The sequence below is a fragment of the Dipodomys spectabilis genome, unplaced genomic scaffold (genome assembly GCF_019054845.1).
Source record: "Dipodomys spectabilis isolate Male_0828 unplaced genomic scaffold, ASM1905484v1 ptg000069l, whole genome shotgun sequence".
NCBI classification, from domain to species: Eukaryota; Metazoa; Chordata; class Mammalia; order Rodentia; family Heteromyidae; genus Dipodomys; species Dipodomys spectabilis.
In genome coordinates, this window is record NW_024870746.1 from 24,087,105 (window position 1) to 24,108,855 (window position 21,751).

General features: G+C 45.5%; 1 protein-coding gene across 1 annotated transcript; it reads left to right on the forward strand.

The window, feature by feature from the left end:
• On the forward strand, positions 1-21,751 carry Pm20d1 (peptidase M20 domain containing 1). The gene is made up of 13 exons (XM_042682169.1): positions 1-207; positions 953-1,039; positions 3,523-3,755; positions 4,162-4,248; positions 4,997-5,130; positions 5,357-5,476; positions 6,768-6,843; positions 7,284-7,345; positions 7,592-7,670; positions 10,138-10,209; positions 18,665-18,833; positions 20,204-20,303; positions 21,302-21,751. The coding sequence occupies exons 1-13, from the start codon at positions 54-56 to the stop codon at positions 21,423-21,425; spliced, it is 1,497 nt and encodes a 498-aa protein (XP_042538103.1). The 5' UTR covers positions 1-53; the 3' UTR covers positions 21,426-21,751.

Sequence of the window (21,751 nt, forward strand, 5' to 3'; positions counted from 1 at the left end):
GCGGTTAGGTCCAAACTCCTGCTGCCGACGGACAGCCCCGGCTCCGGAGAAGTATGGCTCGGGTTTGCATGCTGGCCCTGGCGGCTGTGCTGCTTATGATCTTTGCCTGTGTCTCCAGATCCGATGGCCAGAAGGACAGGGGCGCCCCGCGAATCCCTGCTCAGTTCAGCGAAGAGGAGCTCGTCGGGATGAAAGAGGCGCTCAAAGGTGAACCCGGGTCCTGGGCTCACCTGCGAGCGTTCATCTTCTACATCTGTTTCCACGGAGAGAGGAGAGTTTCTGCAGAGTTCTAGATCATGCTGGATAATGAGATGCGTCCTCACCAGTGGGCTCAGCTCCTGATTTTTTCCATGAATAGTGGATCCAGAGAAACTGCCTTCGTAGATATGCGCATGCAGGCAGAGGCGGGGACCAAAACCCAGCCGCTGGGGTTGAATGAAGGTGGACTGAGCCTGGGGTGGAAGGTTGAGATTACTTTTCTGCCAAGGTTCATTAGGATATTTATGACATGGATCTCAGGCCTAGATTTATGAATTTCTTTAAAAAAAAAAAAAAACTCCTAGATTTGTTGACTTTCAAGTCTTAGCTATAGTTCTTGATAGGATCAGACCGAACAACTTCACAGCCGGTTGGTAAAATATGCTTCCCCACCCAGGCAAAGACTGAAGAATTTGTTGGGGAGCAGCTTTTTGTGGTGGTTGTTGTCTATTTGTTTTGCTACAGTTTTTGAGGCAGGGTCTCACTATATAGTCCAGTCTGGCCTCAAACTTGCTCTGTGGCCCTGTCTAGCTGGAAACTCATGATCTTCTTACATCACTCTTCCCAGTGATGGTGGTATTACATACCAGGACTACCCATGCCTGAGAAGGATTTTAGAATTTCTCTTTTAATTAGAAATGCCCGATTCTGTGCCATCTTTAATCTTCCATCTCTGTCTGTTAAACTCTGACAGGTGCCATCCAGATTCCAACAGTGTCTTTTAGCCATGAGGAATCCAACACTACAGCCCTGACTGAGTTTGGAGAATACATTCGCAAAGGTCAGCTACAAACTGTGCTTGGGGGGTGGTAGAGATGGTGGTGGAGACATGGTTCTTCTACAAGGTGATAAAGATGTATATTTTGTCACTGATCAGAGGACAGTTTAATTCCTAATGATCTGAGTTTGTAAACAGTGAAGAAGTATAATAGGAAAAATACAAGAGTGGAGGCAGAGAGAGAATAGACTAGATTTGCCCTTTGAAACACTAAGCCACATTGCTGTGGGTTGGAATTTGAACATTCACAACGTTTTCCCTAGCTACATGTTATACATTAGATACTATCTAATGAACAGGTTTTTTTTTTCTGTCAAGGGCTATATAGCATATGATCTTAGCTTATGTTCATGTTTATGTTGCTATGAAAAAGGCTCCATGGGGCTGGGAAGGTGGCTCAGTGGTAGAGCGCTTGCCTTGCATGCATGAGGCCCTGGTTTCAATTCCTCAGCACCCCATAAGCAAAAAGAAAAAAGCCAGAAGTGGCGCTGTGGCTCAAGTGGTAGAGCACTAGCCTTGAGCTTACGAGCTGAGGAACAGCACCCAGGCCCAGAGTTCAGGCCCCATGACCCCCCCCCCAAAAAAAAAAGAAAGGAAGGAAGGAAGGAAGAAGGAAAGAAAGAAAGAAAGAAAGAAAGAAAGAAAGAAAGAAAGAAAGAAAGAAAGAAAGGAAGAAAGAAAGGAAGAAAGAAAGAAAGAAAGAAAGGAAGAAAGGAAGAAAGAAAGGAAGAAAGAAAGAAAAAGGCTCCTGAGGCTGGGCACCAGTGGCTCACGCCTGTAATCCCAGCTACTCAGAAGCCTGAGATTGGATGATTGGGGTTTGCAGCCAGCTTGTGCCCCATCCCCAATTAACTACCAAAAAGCCAGAAGTGGAGCTCAAGTGGCAGAACACTAAAAATTCAATAAATCTAGAAGCTGTCTTTTTATTTTTATTTTCCTTCTCTTTTCCTTCCTTCCTTCCTTCCCTCCCTCCCTCCTTCCTTCTTTCCTTCCCCTTCTTTCCTCCCCCCCCCCCACCCCCCTCTTTTCTGTACAGGTCCCAGGGCTAGAACTCAGGCCTGGGCACTGTCCCTGGACTTTTGTGCTCAAGGCTAGTGTTCTAGTATCTAATGTATAGCATGTAGCTAGGGAAAATGTTGTGAATGTTCAAACTCCAACATTGGGTTCAAAGCCAGTCCAGGGAAGAAAAGTCTGTGAGGCTCTTATCTCCACTAAACTACCTAAAACCAGAAGTAGAGCTGTGGCTTAAGTGGTAGAGTGCCAGCCTTAAGCAAAAGAAGTTCAGAGGGGCTGGGAAGGTGGCTCAGTGGTAGAATGCTTGCCTCCCATGCATGACGCCCTGGATCCAATTCCTCAGCACCACATAAGCAGAAAAAAGCCAGGAGTGGCATTGTGGCTTAAGTGGTAGAGTGCTAGCCTTGAAGTGAAGACTTGAAGGACAGCGCCCAGGACAAGAGTTCAAGCCCCACGACCGACAAAAAACCAAGTTCAGGAACAGTGCCCATATCCTGAGTTCAAGCCCCAGGATCTGGGCAATGTTCCTGAATTTCTTTTGCTTAAGCCTTTCTGTGATTTAAATAACCCTGTGAACATTCACCCCTGTATGCAGTACTGTGGCCTTGTGCCAGACAAAGTAAACTTTATCTCCATAAAATATAATAAGTAGGCATGCTGATTTATTAAAATAAAAACTTCTTTGAATTTTTTACAGTACTGAGATTTTTGAACTCACACACTCTAGGCAGACTTCCTACCAATTGATCCATAACCACAGCTCTTTTTGCTGTCATGATTTTTAAGATGGGGTCTTACGTTTGTAGGTGGGGTGACCGTTAATTACATGACTTTTATTGAATGAGATAGAGTTTCACACACTTTGACCCCAGCTTCCTCCAAGCCATGATATTCATGAATTCACCCTTCTCAGTAGCAAGGATTACAGGTGTGAATTACTACACTCAGCTTTGAATTTTCTTTTTTTGTTTTTTTTTTTTTTTAGAGGGGGAGCTGAGGGAGCAGAATCTTGCTATGTACCCCAAGCTAGCCTTAAATCTCTTTATCCTCCTGTCTCCGCCTTCTGAGTGCTGAGATTACAGGCATGTTCCACTAGGTCTGGCAGTAATTTTTAAATATAAGTTTTAGATTGGATCCTGAGTAACCTAGATAATGCAAAGTACTGTATTCAAAATAAATACAGCCCTCATCGGCAAAGGTTTCTACATTTGGTAGTATGTAGGTCAAACTGTGCCAGACTTGGGAGACTGAACACCTTATCGATGGGGCTGGTTGCATGTCATTACACAGCATTTTCAAATATGAGGAAGAAGAATCTGAGAGATTGACCTGGATCTGCAGAATCCAGCCTGGTTTTTTTCCACAAGCTTCCTAAAGGATAATGCATGTTAACTTAAAAAAAAAAAAAAATAAGCAGTAGGAAATGATGGGAAGCCAGCTTCCTCTCCTGCTTTTTATCCCTTTGTATCTAGTTTTTCCTAAAGTGTTCAGCACCAGCTTTGTCCAACATGAAGTCGTGGGACAGTACAGCCACCTGCTCACTGTACAAGGCTCAGACCCCAGCTTGCAGCCCTACATGCTGTTGGCTCACTTTGACGTGGTGCCTGCCCCTGAAGATGGCTGGGAAGTGCCCCCGTTCTCTGGGCTGGAACGCGATGGCTTCATCCATGGACGGGGCACACTGGACAACAAGAACTCCGTGATGGTCTGTAATGCTGATTCCTCTGCCTTGGGGCCCAAAGAATCTTCCAGGATGGGAGCACTTGGCTAGCTTCTAGGAGGAAGGAGGCTCCCGTTGAAAGAATCTTGGCTCCAGGAAACCTGGGTTCCAGCCATCCATTTGTCACTTCCCTTTTCTGGACCTTGTATAGGGATTGGAGTAGACAATTCAGCTCCAATATTTATATTCTTCTCCTGGTGGCAAAAGTTTTGTGCAGAGCTAAACGACGTCCTGAACGACTGGTCCCCTGAACCAATTATTCTCTTGAAGAGAGTCTATCAAGTCCGGTTTTCACCAGCCCTGATGACACATTCAACACAACTGAATGTTTCTCCTTCTCAGCTTAGATTCTAAGCCCTCTTCTGCTTCCATTGTTCTTTTGAACCTCTAGGCAATCCTGCAGGCCTTGGAGCTCCTACTGATCAGAAACTATATCCCACAGAGATCGTTCTTCATTTCACTGGGCCATGATGAGGAGGTAGAGTTGCCGCACCTAATAGCTATCTCTGGTGGGTGGGGGCTTCCCCCTAATCCAGTGTGCTCCCCAACTGCTAGGCCTCCATGATGATATGGTGTGATTGTTTGCCAACTTCTCCAGTGATCTGGGTGCCAGAATTGTCTACGGACTGTGAACAAAATTCAGATTCCTGAGCCATGCCCTAGTGGTTCATGCCTATAATCCTAGCGACTCCAGAGGCTAAGATCTGACAATAGTGGTTCAATGTCAGCCCAGGCAGACAAATCTGAGAAACTGTTATTTCCAGTTAACCAGCAAAATAGCCAAGTGAGAGCTCAAGGCCTTGAGTTCAAGCTCCAGTACCAGCCCCTCTCCCTCATACACACACATTCAGATTCCCCATTCTGTGTTGTAAATGTGAATAGTTAATATTCAGATCTCTGATAATGTCTGAGACAGGCTGTCAACTGCACCTGGGAAACATCTGTTTCATTTCTAGTAATGCTCCTGGTTTTGAACCTGGGCAAATCACATCACACTCTGAGTCGCAGTTTCTTCATTTGTGAAGTCGGGGTAGGGAGGGTTTCCAGTTCTGACATTGAAGGACTCTGGGAAGTAGAATTGCCTTAGGCCTTGCCCACCTCCAAAGGAAGAAGATAAAGAAGGGAGGTTCTAGAACTCTTAGCTAAGCTGAATCAGTGTTAGTTTAGCTATCTTAAGAGCTATTTCTGACTGAGAAAGACTATGGTTCTGAATGGGATGTCTACAGGTCTCGGGGATGAAAGGAGCTCTGAAGATCTCAGCACTGCTGCAGGCAAGGGGTGTCAAGCTAGCCTTCCTTGTGGATGAGGGTAGCTTCGTCTTGGATGGTTTTATTCCTAGCCTCAAGAAGCCTTTTGCCATGTGAGTAAAGCTCCCCACCCTCCATCTTGGAAGGGGATCTCACCCCATTTGAGATGACTAGTATCTGGAAACCCTGCTGAGACAACATCCTTTTAGTGTTAACCCTTAGATGTTTTGATCCTCACACTACCCGGGCTTCTCCTTCTTGCTCATCAGACCACCACGCCCATGGGCCCATGGGCTTCTGGGATAGCACAGGAGGGCCCTCTGTGATCCTCTTCTATAGGGTTTCAGTCTCAGAGAAGGGGGCACTTGACCTCCTGCTGAAAGTAAATATGACTCCGGGCCACTCTTCAGCTCCTCCGAAGGAGACAAGCATTGGTATCCTGTCTGCTGCTGTCAGCCGGTAAGCATCTCCTGGCCCCATGCTCTGCTTCAGATGGAAGACCTAGCACTTTCCCAGTGACATTTAGACTAATCCTCCTGCCCTGAAGCTGAGATGGGAAGTCACAGTGTAAGGCTTAGAGAAGCCATTAGCACCCAAACAGGGGCTGGGGTCAGATTGATGAGTATTTCCACAGGACTCACAGGTAGCAGCCCACAAAAGCTAGGTCAGGGAGCTGGGTAGTTCAGAGTCCAGGTAAACAGTTAGAAATCACAAGCTGGCAATGACTAGTAGAGCTATCTACATTCTCTGCCTGTTTGGCAGGAGGAGAAGGTTAATAAAGACTGCAGCTGTGGGCCAGGACAGCAAGAGTAGTACTCACCTGCTTAGAAAAGTAGGAAGAAGGGACTGGGAAGGTGGCTCAGTGGTAGAGCGCTTGCCTTGCATGCATAAGGCCCTGGGTTCGATTCCTCAGCACCACATAAGCAAAAAGAAAAAAAGCCGGAAGTGGTGCTGTGGCTCAAGTGGCAGAGCTCTAGCCCTGAGCTGAAGAGCTGGGGGACAGCGCCCAGGCCCAGAGTTCAGGCCCCATGACCAGACCAAAAAAAAAGAAAAGTAGGAAGAAGCTGGGCACTAGTGGCTCAGGCCTGTAATCCTAGCTACTCAGAGGCCTGAGATATGAGGATCGTGGTGTGAGGCCAACCCAGGCAGGAAAGTCTGTGAGACCTCTATCCCTAACCACCCATAAGCCAGAAGTGAAAGTGTGGCCCAAGTGGAAGAGAGCCAGTCTTGAGTGAAAAACCTTAGAGATTTCAGCACAAGCCCTAGGGCTGGCACAAGAAAAAAAAAAAAAAAAATGATAAAAGACGGGGAGGGAGGAAGTAAGAGGAAGAATGATACTCATCAAATATTAAATGGGTAGCGACCATAGTGAAGGCTCTGCTCCAGGGGACAGACGTACAGTAAGGAATGAAAGATTAGGTGGCCTGAAGAGTCACAGTTGGCAGAGACTAACAGTTCTGCTGCAGTGTGGACACACAGGATGTCAGAGCAGCAGTGGGGAGGGAGCAGGAAGGGAGCCCAATTTGGACCTGGTGGAAAGGAAAAGCTCCTGCTGGTAGTATAGAGGAAAGGTGGTCCAGACGGGGCCTTCAGATCTTCAGAAAAGCTGCACTAGTAGAGGCGATGGGGAGGTGAATGGCAGACCTTCTGATCAGGCTTGTTAAAATATCCTCCTATCTCCCTCCTCCTCTTTGGGCCTCTGATCTTGGGCTGGAGTGGCTAGCTCTTCAGAACTCTGTTTCTCTCTCAGACTAGAGAAGACACCAATGCCAAACATGTTCGGAAGTGGGCCATTGAAGATGACAATAAAGCAACTGGCAAATGAGGTATGGGAGAAAAATCACTTACTTCCTGCTAGCTGTGGAAGATGAGCCACCGGGTGGCAGAGAAGGGACCTTTGGAGTAAGGAAATGACCTTAGTGCTGACCAGTGTTCTGCCATGCTTCCCCACTCCCAGCCAACAGCTGAACCTGATCAAGAGACCTGGCTTGTTCCCTGGAGTTTCTGGGAGTATCTATGACCTAACACACCCAGTCTCTAGAAGTTGGTTCCAACTCATCCTTGGGGCTGCTAAACAATTGTTCTAACCAATCAGCTAAAAATCCAGACAGACAAAAACTCTCTCGCCCTTAAGCAGGGTCTGAGCCAACTGAACTGACCACTCAAGGCCCCAAAGCAAGCCTGGATAGGGAGACTCAGGCCTCAGCGACAGCCCCAAGGTTGGGCCAGTCCCTCTGATCCTGTTAACCTATTCTTTCCCTTTCAGTTTCCCTTTCCTACCAATGTGGTCTTGAACAATCTGTGGCTATTTCAACCCCTTGTAGGCAGGTAAAGTATTATCTTCCTCCGAATCCCCCACCCCAATCCTACAAACCACTCAGTCCCTCTCCTTGGCCTGCCCAGGCCTGACTAATCCCAATCCATAGATGCTACATCTAATAATATACATATATGGGTTACCTCTCTCAGTCTTAAAGATCTCTATGATATAGAAAAGTGGGTGAACTTCCAATCCTTTCTTTCTCCCCATTGGCTAATTCTTCCTACCATTTGACCTCAGTCCCTTTGCTTTAGGCTAATGGAAAGAAATCATATAACCAATGCTCTGGTCAGGACCACCACGGCGCTCACCATGTTCAATGCAGGGATCAAGGTATGATTATCAGAGGCAAGGTTGTCACATGTGCCTTCTGCTCCCTGCCCACTTCCTCCTCCATTCCTGGACTATCTATCTTGTTTCTAGCTATAGTTTGAATAATAAGGATAAATGCTGTTCTCTATCATTGTCCTCTGTCCTCAAGAGTCAAGAGGTCTAGCTAGGTCTATAAGCCCTTGAAATTACTGGCCAAATTTTCTCTATGTGCATTTCAGTGGTGAGTATCTAGTGACCTTGAGAGGAACTTTCTTTCCTCAAACAACCATTATACTCATATGAAGAGGAGCTGTTTGCAAGTTGCATCTTGCGATCTGTACTCTGGCTAGAATTCAACATGGATAATATTTACTTACCACTATGATCAGATAGACTAAAGGTTTCTAACCTTTCTACCATCAGAGATCTTTTTTTTTAATCATTCTCAATGTCAGGCTCACTCCTGTCATCCTAGCTTCTCAGGAGGCAGAGATCCAGAGGAGCACAAGTTTGAGGTCAACCCTGAGCTGAAAAGGCCAAAAGACTCCATCTCCAAAATAACCAGCAAAAGACCAGGCTAAGGACATGAGCAAGAAAGCAAGCTACATGAACCTGAGGCCCTGAGTTCAAAATCCAAGTATGAAAAAAAAAGCATTCCCATGTTTTAAAAGACTTATCCAGGGCTGGGAAGGTAGCTCAGTGGTAGAGCGCATGCCTTGCATGCCTGAGGCCCTGGGTTCGATTCCTCAGCACCACATAAACAAAAAGAAAAATACCGGAAGTGGCGCTGTGGCTCAAGTGGTAGAGCGCTAGCCTTGAGCTGAAGAGCTGAGGGATAGCGCCCAGGCCCAGAGTTCAGGCCCCACTACCGGACCAAAAAAAAAAAAAAAAAGACTTATCCAGGGGCTGGGAAGGTGGCTCATCGGTAGAGCACTTTCCTTTTATGCATGAGGCCCTGGGATCGATTCCTCAGCATCACATAAGCAAAAAGAAAAAAAGCCGGAAGTAGTGCTATGACTCAAGTGGTAGAGCACCAGCCTTGAGCTGAAGAGCTGAGGGACAGCACCTAGGCATAGAGTTCAGGCCCCACAACCAGACCCAAAAAAAAAAGGACTTATCCACCTAACTGATTTAGTGAGTAATTAATATATTTTCTCCTGATGTAATACTAAATTAAGAGAAGCTCCCTTGCATTTATAAAACCTAATAGGTGTAATATATATAGCACTTAAAACTTACATGCTATCTTTTCCCAAAACCTACTAAATATTAGATGGCCTTAGCAAACATAATTTTTATATGAGGTTTACTTTTCTAGAGATAAGTTCAGGTGAGTCAATACCTTGGGGGAAAAAAAAGACAACATTTGCTCCAAAAGTGACTTTTTGGTAAATTGGTCCACTTCTAGTTGGATTGGCCACTAAGGGACACCAAAGAATCAAGCCAGGGGCCTTCCTGGAATCTTGGAACTTAGGCCATTCCTATAACCATCAGTAACACCAGTACATCTTTAGGAAGCACCCTTGGGGGCGCCATCTGCCTGGGGGACAATATGACCTTGAAGAGCACTGGTAATCTGAAGCCCAAGTTGGATATGAGTGAATGGTGCCTCCGAATGAATTCCTAGCATAACTAACTGGTGTGTTCAGTGTGTGACCTGACCAGCTGCCTGTACTGCTTTCCAATCGAGTGATATATGTTCTTGCTTCAAAGTGGGAGGTTTTCTCCCCGAGCATGCTTCCACATTTGTCACTCTATTTGACCCTTCTAAGAATCCTATGAATAGCATTGCCCCAACTGCCAGTTGAGGAAATAGAGGCTCAAAGAAGAAACAGTTATCAGAATCACACGGCTAAACTGGCTCATGCCTGTAATCCTAGCTTCATAGGAAGCTGAGATCTGAGGATCACTGTTCAAAGCCAGCCCAGGCTGGAAAATCTATGATACTCTGATCTCCAATTAACCACCAAAAAGTTAGATATGGAAGTATGGCTCAAGTAGCAGAGTGCCAGCCTTGAGTGAAAAGTCAAGGCACAGAACCCAGCCTTGAGTTCAAGCCCCATCACCAGTACCCCCCCCCCCACACACACAAACACACACACACACACACATACACATATACACACACACACACACCACCACCACCACCACCACCACCACCAAAAAAGAAAAAGAAAAAAATATCCAGGGTGCCCTTAAAAGGACATACAGAAGGCTTCTGATAGCACTGCACAGAGCCAAAACAGAGAAGAACCCTGCTATGCAGTTCCTATGACCCCATTAGGACCAAGACCTAACCTCTAGTTCTAAATGTAACCACATAGCAAGGGCTCAGAGAAGACAAAGGCAGACTAAAAATTAAGCCCTGGGGCCTCAAAGTAAAACAGCTTCCTCTGTCACTCCTGGAGGCAATTCGTGTTTCTGGGCAGGGGTTAGGTGCAGAAGACTTGAAGTGGGCTCAGGTACCGTTTTGTGGTTCTCTCCCTAGGTGAATGTCATCCCCTCCATGGCCCAGGCAACAATCAACTTCCGGATCCACCCTGCACAGACAGTCCACGAGGTATGTGCCTTGTGTTCCACACAACATGTTCAACATCCAAGAGGCAGAGCCATCAGGACCTGCATGTAGCTCCAACCTTAGAGCTGGACTGGTCTCTCCATTTTATTTTATTTTTCTTTCTTTCTTTCTTTTTGTGCCAGTAGTGGGGCTCCTGGGTGCTGTCCTTTAGCAGGCTAGCACGCTACCACTTGAGCTGACTTGTTTTTTAATTGGAGATAAAAGTCTCACAGACTTTCCTTCCCCAGGCTAGCTTTGAACAGTGATCCTCAGATCTCAGCCTCCTGACTAGTTAGGGTTACAGATATGAGCCACCGGTCCCCAGCTTCAACCTCCATTCTTCAAAGGCATCCTATAGGCATCAGCTACTTGGCTAGGACCAGAGATGTCTAAAGAAGTTGAAGTCTTGGGGGTGAGAGACAAATATGAATAACAGTGATAGCAAATAGTAGCTTGCTGCCTGCTGAACACCATTTTAAAGTCTACACATGTCCATTTAGTCCTCACTACCACCCTATGAGGCAGAAACTTCATTACTCTCATTCACCTGGATACAAAGCAACAAAGTATGTAATGAGAAACTCACACATTGGTGGCCATGTTTCAGATTCTGGGCTTCCAGCCACAACTCTGCTATAAGAATTAGGGGTGAACAAACTACCATAGTAGTAAGGGCACTGATGCTCCCTTAGAGGATAAAGTCTCTCCTGATGACTCGGAATTTGATCTAGGCTTCAAGGAGCATCAGGATAGTACTCCAAGTAAGATAGTCATTGTGGTTGAACAATAGGATGAATTGGGAAGTAATGGGAAATGAAAATTGATAGACGATGTTGTAGCTTGGTTATCAAGGCCTTGTGTGCCATGCTGAAAACTTTAGGGTCTGATCTGAAAGGAGAGAACTTTCAGAGGTCTTCAAACAGTGCCATGATAGATTGAGACTTGCTGTTAGAGAAGTAATGTTGGTGGCATGATGGAGTAAACAGAGACCATTGGGAGACTATTGCATCATCTCAGGCACTGCATATGAAGATCTGAAATGAGAACACAGTCATGGGGCAAAAAGGACCACTCACTTGCCAGAGAAAAGGGTTCAGTGGGATGTGGGGGAGCAGAGACAGTAATAAGATTATGCATTGAGAAAAAAAGATTATGCATTGAGAAAAAGGGAGTGTGGATCCAAGATATTTATCCTGGGTAATGGCCAGTTTGAGGAGAAATGACTTAGAAGTTTGAAAAGGCATGGGGCATGGTGCCTATAGCCACAGCTATCTGGGAGACTGGGGTAAGAGGATCATTTGAGCCCAACAGTCAAAGACCAGCCTGGGTGATATAGTGAGATCCTAGTTGTTTGTTTGTTTGTTTAATAGGCTGGGTGCCAGTGGCTGGCACCTATAATCCTAGCTACTCAAGAAGCTAAGATCTGGGCTCTGCTAGCCTGGGCAGGAAAGACCATCAGACGCTTATCTCCAATTAATCACCAAAAATCAGGATGTGGAGCTATGACTCAAGTGGTAGAACACTAGCCTTGAGCACAAAAGCTCAGGGATATGTGCTCAAGCCCTGAGTTCAAGCCCCAGGATGTATGTGTGTGTGTGTGTGTGTGTGTGTGAATTCACGAACACACGCACGCACGTGCACACATACACACAAGCATACACACATGCACACATACATACACAAAAGATATCTCTTGGTCTGGGATATTGATCGCTGATAGACTGCTTGCCTGTTATGTGCAAGGCACTGGAAAAAATGTTTAAGTTTATATTAGAAAATTGTACAGGTACAGCTGGAGTGTTATTAACATAATTGGAACTTGGAGAGTCACCACTAGTGCCATGATGAGAGTGTATCTTATTTTATTAGAGAATATAAAAATGAGTCAGACTTCCTCTGGCCAGGCAAGGCTGAGGTAGAGATGTTAAAGGGTGAGCAGAAGTTACACACAATGTTTGGCGTCTCTAGGAAATACCAGTTTATTCAAACATTTAAAAAGAATTCAGTTAGGCAACAATGGCTCATGCCTTTAATCCTAGCCACTCAGGAGGCTGAGATCTGGAAGTTTGTGGTTGGAAGTCAACCTGTAGAAAAATGTTCGCTAGATTCCATTTCTAAAATAATCATTAAAAAAAAGGTGGAAGTATGGCAGAAGTAGCACCTCCTAACAAGCAGGAGATCCTGAGTTCAAACCCCAGTAGTTCCAAAATATAAGCTATAGTTTAAATATAAACTAGAGTTGTACGTCAGAGGTATAATAATTGCCTGACATGTAAAAGGCCTTGGGTTCAATACCCAGAACTAAAAAGGGGTAAGAAGGTAAACCTAGTCTTTCAAAACTTAACCAAAAAGACAGCTCTTTAGCTATGAAGTGGGCAGCATATTCTTGAATGAGTGAGAGGAAGATCTAACCTGTTAGACCTAGATTATCTTATCACAAGATACACTTAGATTTTTGTGGTCCTTTCTCCAAAGCCCTTCCCATGGAGATTTCATCTGTCCCTACACAGGAGGAAAATACCCTCCTCTTCAGATCAGGGAGTGGTTGATGATTCCGCTGCTTTTCATCAGGTGCCAACCTTTGTCCTCTCCCTGTGGGCCCATGGGGCCAGGAAATCACTGAATTCCCCTCCCTGAGCCTCTTTCCACCAGTTTTTCCCAGTCTCATTCCAACTCCATGCCCTTTTGAAGGGCTATTTCCACCCAGCCATGGCTTTCATCTCCCCAGGTCCTTTGGCACTAGTACTTCCCTACTCTCTCCCCTCCACAGAGGCCTTCCCTCCTGGACTATCTGGTGACACCCCTGCAGTCCCTAGCCCCACCCTGCCCACCTGTCCCATTGAGCAATGGAAAACTTCCACACGCAAAAAGCTTGTGTGGTTCCCATTGGTGCTGCTCAGGGCTTTCTCTAGTGCCATGTATCAGACACACAGCCTGAGGGCTGCTTATATCCTTATGCTGGATTCAGCAGGAACACAAGCAGCTGCCTGAGTACTCTTCCTCCATCTCCAATTGGTCTTCCATTTTCTAGATTTAGATAGACTCCAGCACCTATCCATAGGATATAAGTCTTGCCAGATGTCAGTGGCTCACACCTGTAATCCTAGCTACTCAGAAGGCTGAGATCTGAGGATCCTGGTTCAAAGCCAGCCCAGGCAGGAAAGTCCATAAGACTCTTACCTCCAATAAACCACTCAAAAACAAGAAGTGGCGCTGTGGCTCAAAGTGGTAGAGCACTACTAGCCTTGAGCAAAAGAGCTCAGAGACAGCATCCAGACCCTGAGTTCAAGCCCCATGACTGACCAAAAAAAAAGAAAGAAAGGAAGAAGGAAGGAGGGAGGGAGGGAGGGAGGGAAGGGAGGAAGAACAGAAGGAAGGAAGGAAGGAGGGAGGGAGGGAGGGAGGGAAGGGAGGAAGGAAGGAAGGAGAGAGAGGAGAGAGGAGAGAGAGGAGTCTTCAGAAATTGAACAGGCTACTGTGTAGGAAGGAAGGTTTGTCCCTAATGGGCCTAAAAGAGTAGAAAAAAGGCCATTGGGAGAGGATTCAGGGAGCCTCCACTAAAAGAACTGGAATATGCCATCTTGGGAGGGAGGGCCTCAGAGCTACAAGGACTCAGTCATTGTATTATAGAGACTTCTTCCTTCACTTATTCATCCACCAAGGTCCACTTAACCGTGAACTAGACATTGGGAGAGTGGTGAACCAAAGACCTGACTCCCATTCTGCTGGTATAATAGTCTAGTGGCAAGATTATGGGATGATTATGGGATGGTGGTGGGGAAGTGGGCTGAGTTAGATGAAAGGGGTCAGTGAAGGCCAGAGATTCTTCTGGTCACTGAGACCCAGGGAGAATCCATACTGATCCAGGTCACAAGAGTTCCATTGAGGGAACATATTAGAATGTGAAAAATAGTAGCATCCATTACTAGAGTCAATATATGAAAGTTCTTGGGTCAGGGGCCTTGCACATAGCACTCAGTAACTGCTGTTTGCTGGGCATGGTGGTGCACACCTATAATTTCAGCACTCAGAAGAATGAGACAGGAAAAGATCTTAAGTTCCAACACCAGCCTGGACTATATAGTGAGACCTTTTCTCAAAAAAAAATCTTAAGGAAAAACAATGTTAGCTGATATTTGTTGGCTTATAATAGAGTGACTTCCTCCCATGCAATAATCAGAGACACAAGAGTGGGAGGAGGAAGAGAGACCTCAAAGGCATTTTAGAGCATATTAACCTTTCAGTTCTGTGTTTCTAGTCCTTCAAACACATTCCCAAGGGGCTGGGAAGGTGGCTCAGTGGTAGAGCGCTTGCCTTGCATGCATGAGGCCCTGGGTTCGATTCCTCAGCACTACATAAGCAAAAAGAAAAAAGCCGGGAGTGGTGCTGTGGCTCAAGGGGTAGAGTGCTAGCCTTGAGCTGAAGAGCTGAGGGACAGCGCCCAGGCCCAGAGTTCAGGCCCCATGACCAGACCCAAAAAAAAAAAAACCTTCCCAAAGCCTTATGTTGTTCTCTTTTGTATGTAGAGATATTTTCCCCTCACATGAATGTACATTTGATGAAGACAAGGACAATGGATTCTTAAAAAACAGACAGCTCTTTGGTTAGCAAGTCCAGCTTCCATCCTGCTATATGGCTACTCACTGGAGACCAGGGGCAGGCTGTCACATAATATATATCATCCTGGGGGGAGGGGTGTTGTGTGTGTGTGTGTGTGTGTGTGTGTGTGTGTGTGTGTGTGTGTGTGTGTGTGTGTGTGTGTGCTTGCGTATACATGTGTGCATGCATACTTACCAGTACTGGAGATTGAACTCAGTGCCTGGACACTGTCCCTTCACTTTTGTAGTCAAGACTAGCACTCTACCACTTGAGCCACAGTTCCAGTTCTGGCTAATTGGAGATAAGAGTCTCATGAGCTTTCCTGTCCATGCTGGCTTCAAATCAGTCTGAGAATTACAGCCTCTTGAGAAGCTAGGATTACAGGCATGAGCCACTGGTGCCCAGAGCCTGGTTATAGGTAATCTATAACCTATAGCTGTTTATCTCTCTCCTTTTTGTTCATATAGTGTGTAGCTCACGGGTTATAATACAATGCCAGACGCATCCAAAACATGGAGAAGAATCCCAGGACATGTTACTAGATCAGCAAGGGAGACACAGAGAAGGCAAGGAGCTTACCATTCACATCACACAGCTAGACGTGATTTCCAAGGCACAAAGTTTGGGATTACAACTCCGTTTTTGTGCATGCCCTCCCCCTGATCAGAATCTCTCTTCCCAGTTTTTCATCAGTTTTATATCTTTCCTTCAAATTTTGGCTCAAAATTCATACCCCTATGCATCCATCTCAGATGAGTATCTTCTTCCTGGCTGTCCTCCTCCCCTCCATCCATATGGATCATATACTCAGAAAGCAGTAACAGATCACCCTGCTGCAGCTGGGTGGATCCTAGTCCAGCAGTACTGGCTGGATAATCCGGGCACACTGCTTAATGAAACAATTCCTATTGTCATTTTTATGGGTTCACGTCTTTTATAGCTCATGTACCAACATTTTTTACATGCCTTTCATGTGGTCAATACTAGAAATTCAGAAATGAGATAGAGAAATGCACTTGAGTCAGTACCTGGCCTGGAAGTGGTGGGAAACATGCCCGCTTACTGTAAGGATCTGCAAAGATCCAATCTCTATACCTTCTTCAGTTTCTACAGACAAGAATCTTGAAGTAATTTGAGATAACAAATCACACTCTACTTCATATAGAACAACTTTAGGAACCTTTCTTTAAAAACAAAATGCCGGGGCTGGGGAGGTAGCTCAGTGGTAGAGTGCTTGCCTCACATGTATGAGGCCCTGGGTTCAATTCCTCAGCACCACATAAATAGAAAAGGCCAGAAGTGGTGCTGTGGCTCAAGTGGTCGAGCACTAGCCTTGCGCTAAAGAGCTGAGGCACAGTGCCCAGGCCCAGAGTTCAAGTCCCATAACCAACCAAAAAAAAAAAAAAGCCAGGGCTGAGAATGTGTCTTAGTGGCAGAGTGCTTGCCTTGCATGATGAAGCCCTGGGTTCAATTCCTCAGTACCACATAAACAGAAAAAGCCATAAGTGGCACTGTGGCTCAAGTGGTAGAGTGCTAACCTTGAGCAAAAGAAGCTCAAGGATAGTGCCCAGCCCCTGAGTTCATGCCCCAGGACTGGAAAAAAAAATTGCCAGTTCTGGCCAGGTACAAGTGGCTCATGCCTATAATCCTAGCTCCTCAGGAGGCTGAGATCTGAAGAATGCAGTTTGAAGCTAGCCCAGGCAGAAAAATTCCCAATGAGACTCTTATCTTCAATTAACCACTCAAAAACTGGAAGTGGCATTATGGCTCAAAATAGTAGAGTACTAGCCTTGAGCAAAAGAGCTCAGGGACAGTGCCCAGACCCTGAATTCAAGCCCTGACAGAGAAGGAAAAAAAAAAAAAAAAGGCTCATTCTGGAGCTTGAACTCAGAGCCTGAGCACAAAGCCTGAGCACTATCCCTTAGCTTTTTCACTCAAGGCTGGCAACTCTACCACTTGAGCCACATCTCCACTTTCAGATTTTTGCTGGTTAAATAGAGATAAGAGTCTCAGGGAATTCTTGTCAAAGCTGGCTTCAAGCCTGGATCCACACAGATTACAGCCTCTTAAGTAGCTGTGATTATAGATGATAACGTATGGGATTTGTGAGCCACCAGCTTTAAGCTTAGAAAAATGTATCAAGACAGGCTGGATATGGTAGCACATGTCTACTACCCTGGCTACTTAGGAGGCAGGGGCAGAAGGATCTCCAGTCCACACAAATGAGACTCTACCTCAGGAGGAAAATGAAAAAGGGTCTGGGAGCATGGTATAAATAAACAGTAGTATGTTTGTTTGCCCAGCTTGCATGAGAAGATTCAAGACTATGGAAGCACTCTACCACTAAGCCACTATCCCTATCCCTAATTCTTTTTTCTTTTGCAATGCTGGGTTGAATCTAGCGTCTCACATATTGCTAAGCAAATGCTCTACCAATGAGCCATATCCCCAGTTCCTAATTCTTACAATATTTGGACCATAGAATAAAATTTAGCTCTAAGTGGAAATAAACAGATGAGCCTTTCACCTACCCAATGACAAAGAATTTGCTTTGACTTAAATAGATAAGTTTTGGCACTAGAAGTGGGAAGCCTTGCTCCCCTTGGATTCCACTTCTGCCAGGCTTCTATAGGATGCTTCAGTGGTGATACCCCGTTCAAGTGATCCCCAGATTTGGTTCATCCCTTTTTCTAGGACAGAGGCGGGGTCCTGATTTTGTTTTAGTGCTGATCCTGGGGCTTAAACTCATGGCCTAGGCACTTTCCCTACCACTTAAGCTACTTCTGGCTCCTTTTTTTTTTTTTAGTGGATTGGAAATAAGAGTCTCATGGACTTTCCTGCCCAGTCTGGCATCATAAGGCAGTCCTCAGATCTCAGCCTCCTGAGTAGCTAGGATTACAGGCTTGAGTGCCCAGCTCAGAAGCCATTTTATAACAAATACTGACCAAATGGATTGAGGCTATGCTGGATTTCTCTTGAGTGTCTGAGCGGCCTTGAAGGACCACTGAAAGTCTCCTAGTGTAGTTACATGTGTGACCTAAATCCTCAGGGTCTGGTCTGCATCCTTCCTGGGATTTTGCTGGATTCCCTGTAAGGCTGAATTTCCTAGGAGTTTCCTCAGGTTCCTTCCTCAGGAAAGGAGGCAAAGAAAGAAGTACCCCCTTGCTCCTGAGGTTTTGTGTATGCTGAACTCATCTTCCCAGCTCCAGAGCAACTGGTTACAAACAGGAAGCAAGGATGGCCAGAGAAGGCAAAGAGAAGTGTACGGACCTATTGTTACCTGAGACTTGAAGGGTAGAGCAGGATCCTCTTGGCATAGATGACTGAGATCCCCTTTCTACTAGGTCTTGTTATACTTGCATCTGGCCCATGGCTGACTACCTAAGGGAAAGGCACAACATTTCCTGATTATCCAATTCTCTATCTGATTCATAGGCATAAAAAAATATCTGCTGTGCTGTAGCTTGCTTTCAGGGACAGCCTAGTACTTACATCACCTATACCCAAGGAGTTGAAATAGACATCCCAATGCTAAAAATGAATAAAAATAAAAATACATAAAATACAATACATCCTTTCTGCAAATCTCAGGACATACAGAATCTGTAATTGTGCCTTGCTGGAGACAAATCAGGAATATTTCAATTTATATGATACTTTAATAAATGAGATAAATAAGTCTAAAAGCAGGGGGAAGAGAGTGCTAGAGGGGGTGAGATTGATATATTATTGATATAATATGTGTGGAAATGTAACAATGAAATCTCTGTATATCTAATATACCCTAATTAAATAGAAAATTAATCATTAAATTTCTATTTTAAGAAAGAAACCTAACCCTTTTGCTTTCACCCTAAAGGTTCTAGAACTGGTCAAGAATATTGTGGCTGATGACAGAGTCCAATTGCACGTGTTAAGGGCCTTTGACCCCCCACCCATCAGCCCCTCCGATGACCAGGCCTTTGGCTACCAGCTGCTCCGCCAGACCATACAGTCCATCTTCCCGGAAATCAACATTGTTGCCCCCGGTAATGACTTCATCAGCTGTAGCGGAGGAGTGTGGCAAGGGCTGGGATAGTTTCTTATCCAATATCTGCTGCCCTACCCCCACCCCAGCTGTTCATCCTGGAAACAGCTGGCTGCTCCCCCTCCCAATGGGACTGGAACTGTATTTTCCCCTCAGGGTGGAAGTGAGAAAGCAAACAGGAAAAGAGCAGAAACAATAAATTAGGTCAGTCAGTCCAGGGTCCTTGCTTAACCTAGCCCAGCTGAGACTATCCCCATTTGTCACAGAGGAGCATGGGCTTGAAATCCACACCTCCTCTGGAGGAGCCATGAAGGAACCAAGATCTAGGTTCTGGTTCTGAGAACCACTGGGGTAATAGGTTATCAGCAAAATCCAGAATGTCAGCACAGAAAAGCCTCCAGGCCCATAATATGTACTTTAACCCCAGTTGCCTCTGTAGACAGTCCAAACCCAGCAGCTCCTCTCTGCTCCCATTTCTCAGTCTTCTAGCATACTATCCAAATCTACCTTAACAATGTTGGTACACTATGAGAATGAAAGAGGATCACCTAGACTCACTCTCAAAGAATTGACCTAGCCACCCAGGAGCCTGACATACGGCCATACAAAATAAAGGTCAGATAATAAAGGAGTATCTAGACTGATGGTTCCTAAAATAGTGAATGGTCCAAATAATGGAAATTGAGTTAAGATATTGGCTGTTCTGGTCATTATGGAGAGACAGAATTCAGCTTAGATCATTCAAGGGATATCCAATGCTCTTGGGAAGAGATTCCATGTTCCCCGTTAAAATTATGGGGTCTGGTGCTCTACCACTTGAGCCACAGCTCCATTTCTTGCTTCTTATTTTAATATACTTTAATTGTTACTATTAAGATGGTGTACAGAAAGGTTACCATTTCATAAGTCAGGCAGTGAATACATTTTTTTCGGACAATGTCACTCTTTCCTTTACTCTCCTCCACTTTCCCCCTCCCATTCCTGCTCACACATAGCTCATTTTCCACATAGTGTATACTGAATAGCATCATTGTATTTGTTCACCCTTCCTCCATCCCTTCCACTCTAGGCTTTTTGATGGTTAACCGGAGATAGTAGTCCCATAGGCTTTTCTGCCTGGACTGCCTTCAAACCCCAGTCCTCAGATCTCAGCTTCCTAAGTAGATAGGATTACAGGAATGAGCCACTGGTACCTGTCTAAACTATGATTTTTATAAGTTTTTGAGAAAGGACAGTTTGTACCACAAAACACAATCATAGCCTTAGCCTCTAGGAAGGCCCAAGCATTGCTCTATAGTAAGCAAAGTTTCTAATTTTCCAGCTACTCCATTTCTACCACATAAAGCCCTTCTCTTAATCTTCCCTTTCTAGGTATTTCTATTGCCAACACAGACAGCCGGCACTACACCAACCTCACTACTGGCGTATATCTGTTCAACCCCATCTGCCTGCAACCTCAGGACTTCCGTAGGTGAGTGGAACAGGTTTGAGGAGCAGGTAGAAAAGAGTCCATCCACCTATCCAGTCCCTTCCTGCCATGGAAATATTCCCACCAATAGGGAAAAGCTGGGGTTTGGCAAACATTTATAAAAAAGGAGACACTGTAGAAACCTACTATGCCCAGTACCAGTCCCACCACTTCCCAGAATTGGTGGGAATTTCCGCTTTTGAAAAAGGATGGAGAGATTTGGGTGATTAGTGAAAACTTGATGGAAACAAGTCCTTTATTTGGGTGTGGTGATGATGCATTCTTGTAATCCCAGAGATCAGGAGGCTGAAGTAGTAGGATACTTAATGAAACCTTAGGGTTGGGGGTGGGGGGTTGTTGTTTTTAAATCATTGGGTGCTTTTCTTCCCTTTAAGAGAGGCTTACCCTCAGAACCTCATCTTCTACCTATAAATTTGGGAGACATGTCAGGCACTTATGCCTCACACCTGTAATCCTAGCTACTAAGGAGGCTGAGATCTGAGGGTTGAGGTTCAAAGCTAGCCAGGGCAAGAAAAGTCCATGAGACTGTTATCCCCAGTTAAGCACAAAAAGCCAGAAATGGAGCCATGGTTCATGGCTTCGAGCAAAAGAGCTCAGAGACAAGTTCATGGCTTAGAGCAAAAGAGCTCAGGGTCAACATCCAGGCCCCAAGTTCAAGCACACACACACACACACACACACACACACACACACACACACACACACACACACACACACACACACACACACACACACACACACACACACACACACACACCCCATGAGGTCAAAGGTGAGGTGAGCCTGTCCTTCCAGTCTCACAAGTACTATGGAATTTAAGGCCCCTTAGTGTTAACAGTCATGTGTTCTACCATGATGTGGGCTCCTTGGCAAATTTTAAGTCCTAATATGTGGGGAGAAGTAGGGAGGACGCTCTGTAATGACACTATGCTATGTCACTTGGCTCTTCATCTGTCCCCAAATACATCTCTTTCCCTCAGCATCCACGGACTCAACGAGAAAATCTCAATCCAGGCGTATGAGACCCAGGTGAAATTCATCTTTGAGCTGATCCAGAATGCTGACACGTACAAGACATCAGTTCCTCACCAGCATGAACTGTGAGAGGAAGGAGCCAGCTGAGTTAGGACTAACCAGGGGCCAGGACTAACCAACGGGGGAAAAGCAAGTATTAATGAAAGTTTTGGTCAAAACCACATTGTAATATACAGCTCACCTGCCTGGCTCACTCCTAAACTCACCCAAGAACAAGACCAGGAGTGAAGGAAGATGAGCAAAAGTTTGGCTTCTCTTTTCCTCCCATATTCTGCATCCCCCTCACTGCCATTAGCTGCCTTCTTGTCCCTCCTGTCTTAGAAAGTGTCCACTTGGGGCTGGGAAGGTGGCTCAGTGGTAGAGCGCTTGCCTTGCATGCATGAGGCCCTGGGTTC

Coding starts and splice junctions, on each gene's coding strand:
- Pm20d1 (XM_042682169.1), top strand. CDS start 54: ATGGCTCGGGTTTGCATGCTGGCCCTGGCGGCTGTGCTGCTTATGATC. Junction 3,756..4,161: donor ACAACAAGAACTCCGTGATG/GTCTGTAATGCT, acceptor TTGAACCTCTAG/GCAATCCTGCAGGCCTTGGA. Junction 10,210..18,664: donor CTGCACAGACAGTCCACGAG/GTATGTGCCTTG, acceptor TTCACCCTAAAG/GTTCTAGAACTGGTCAAGAA.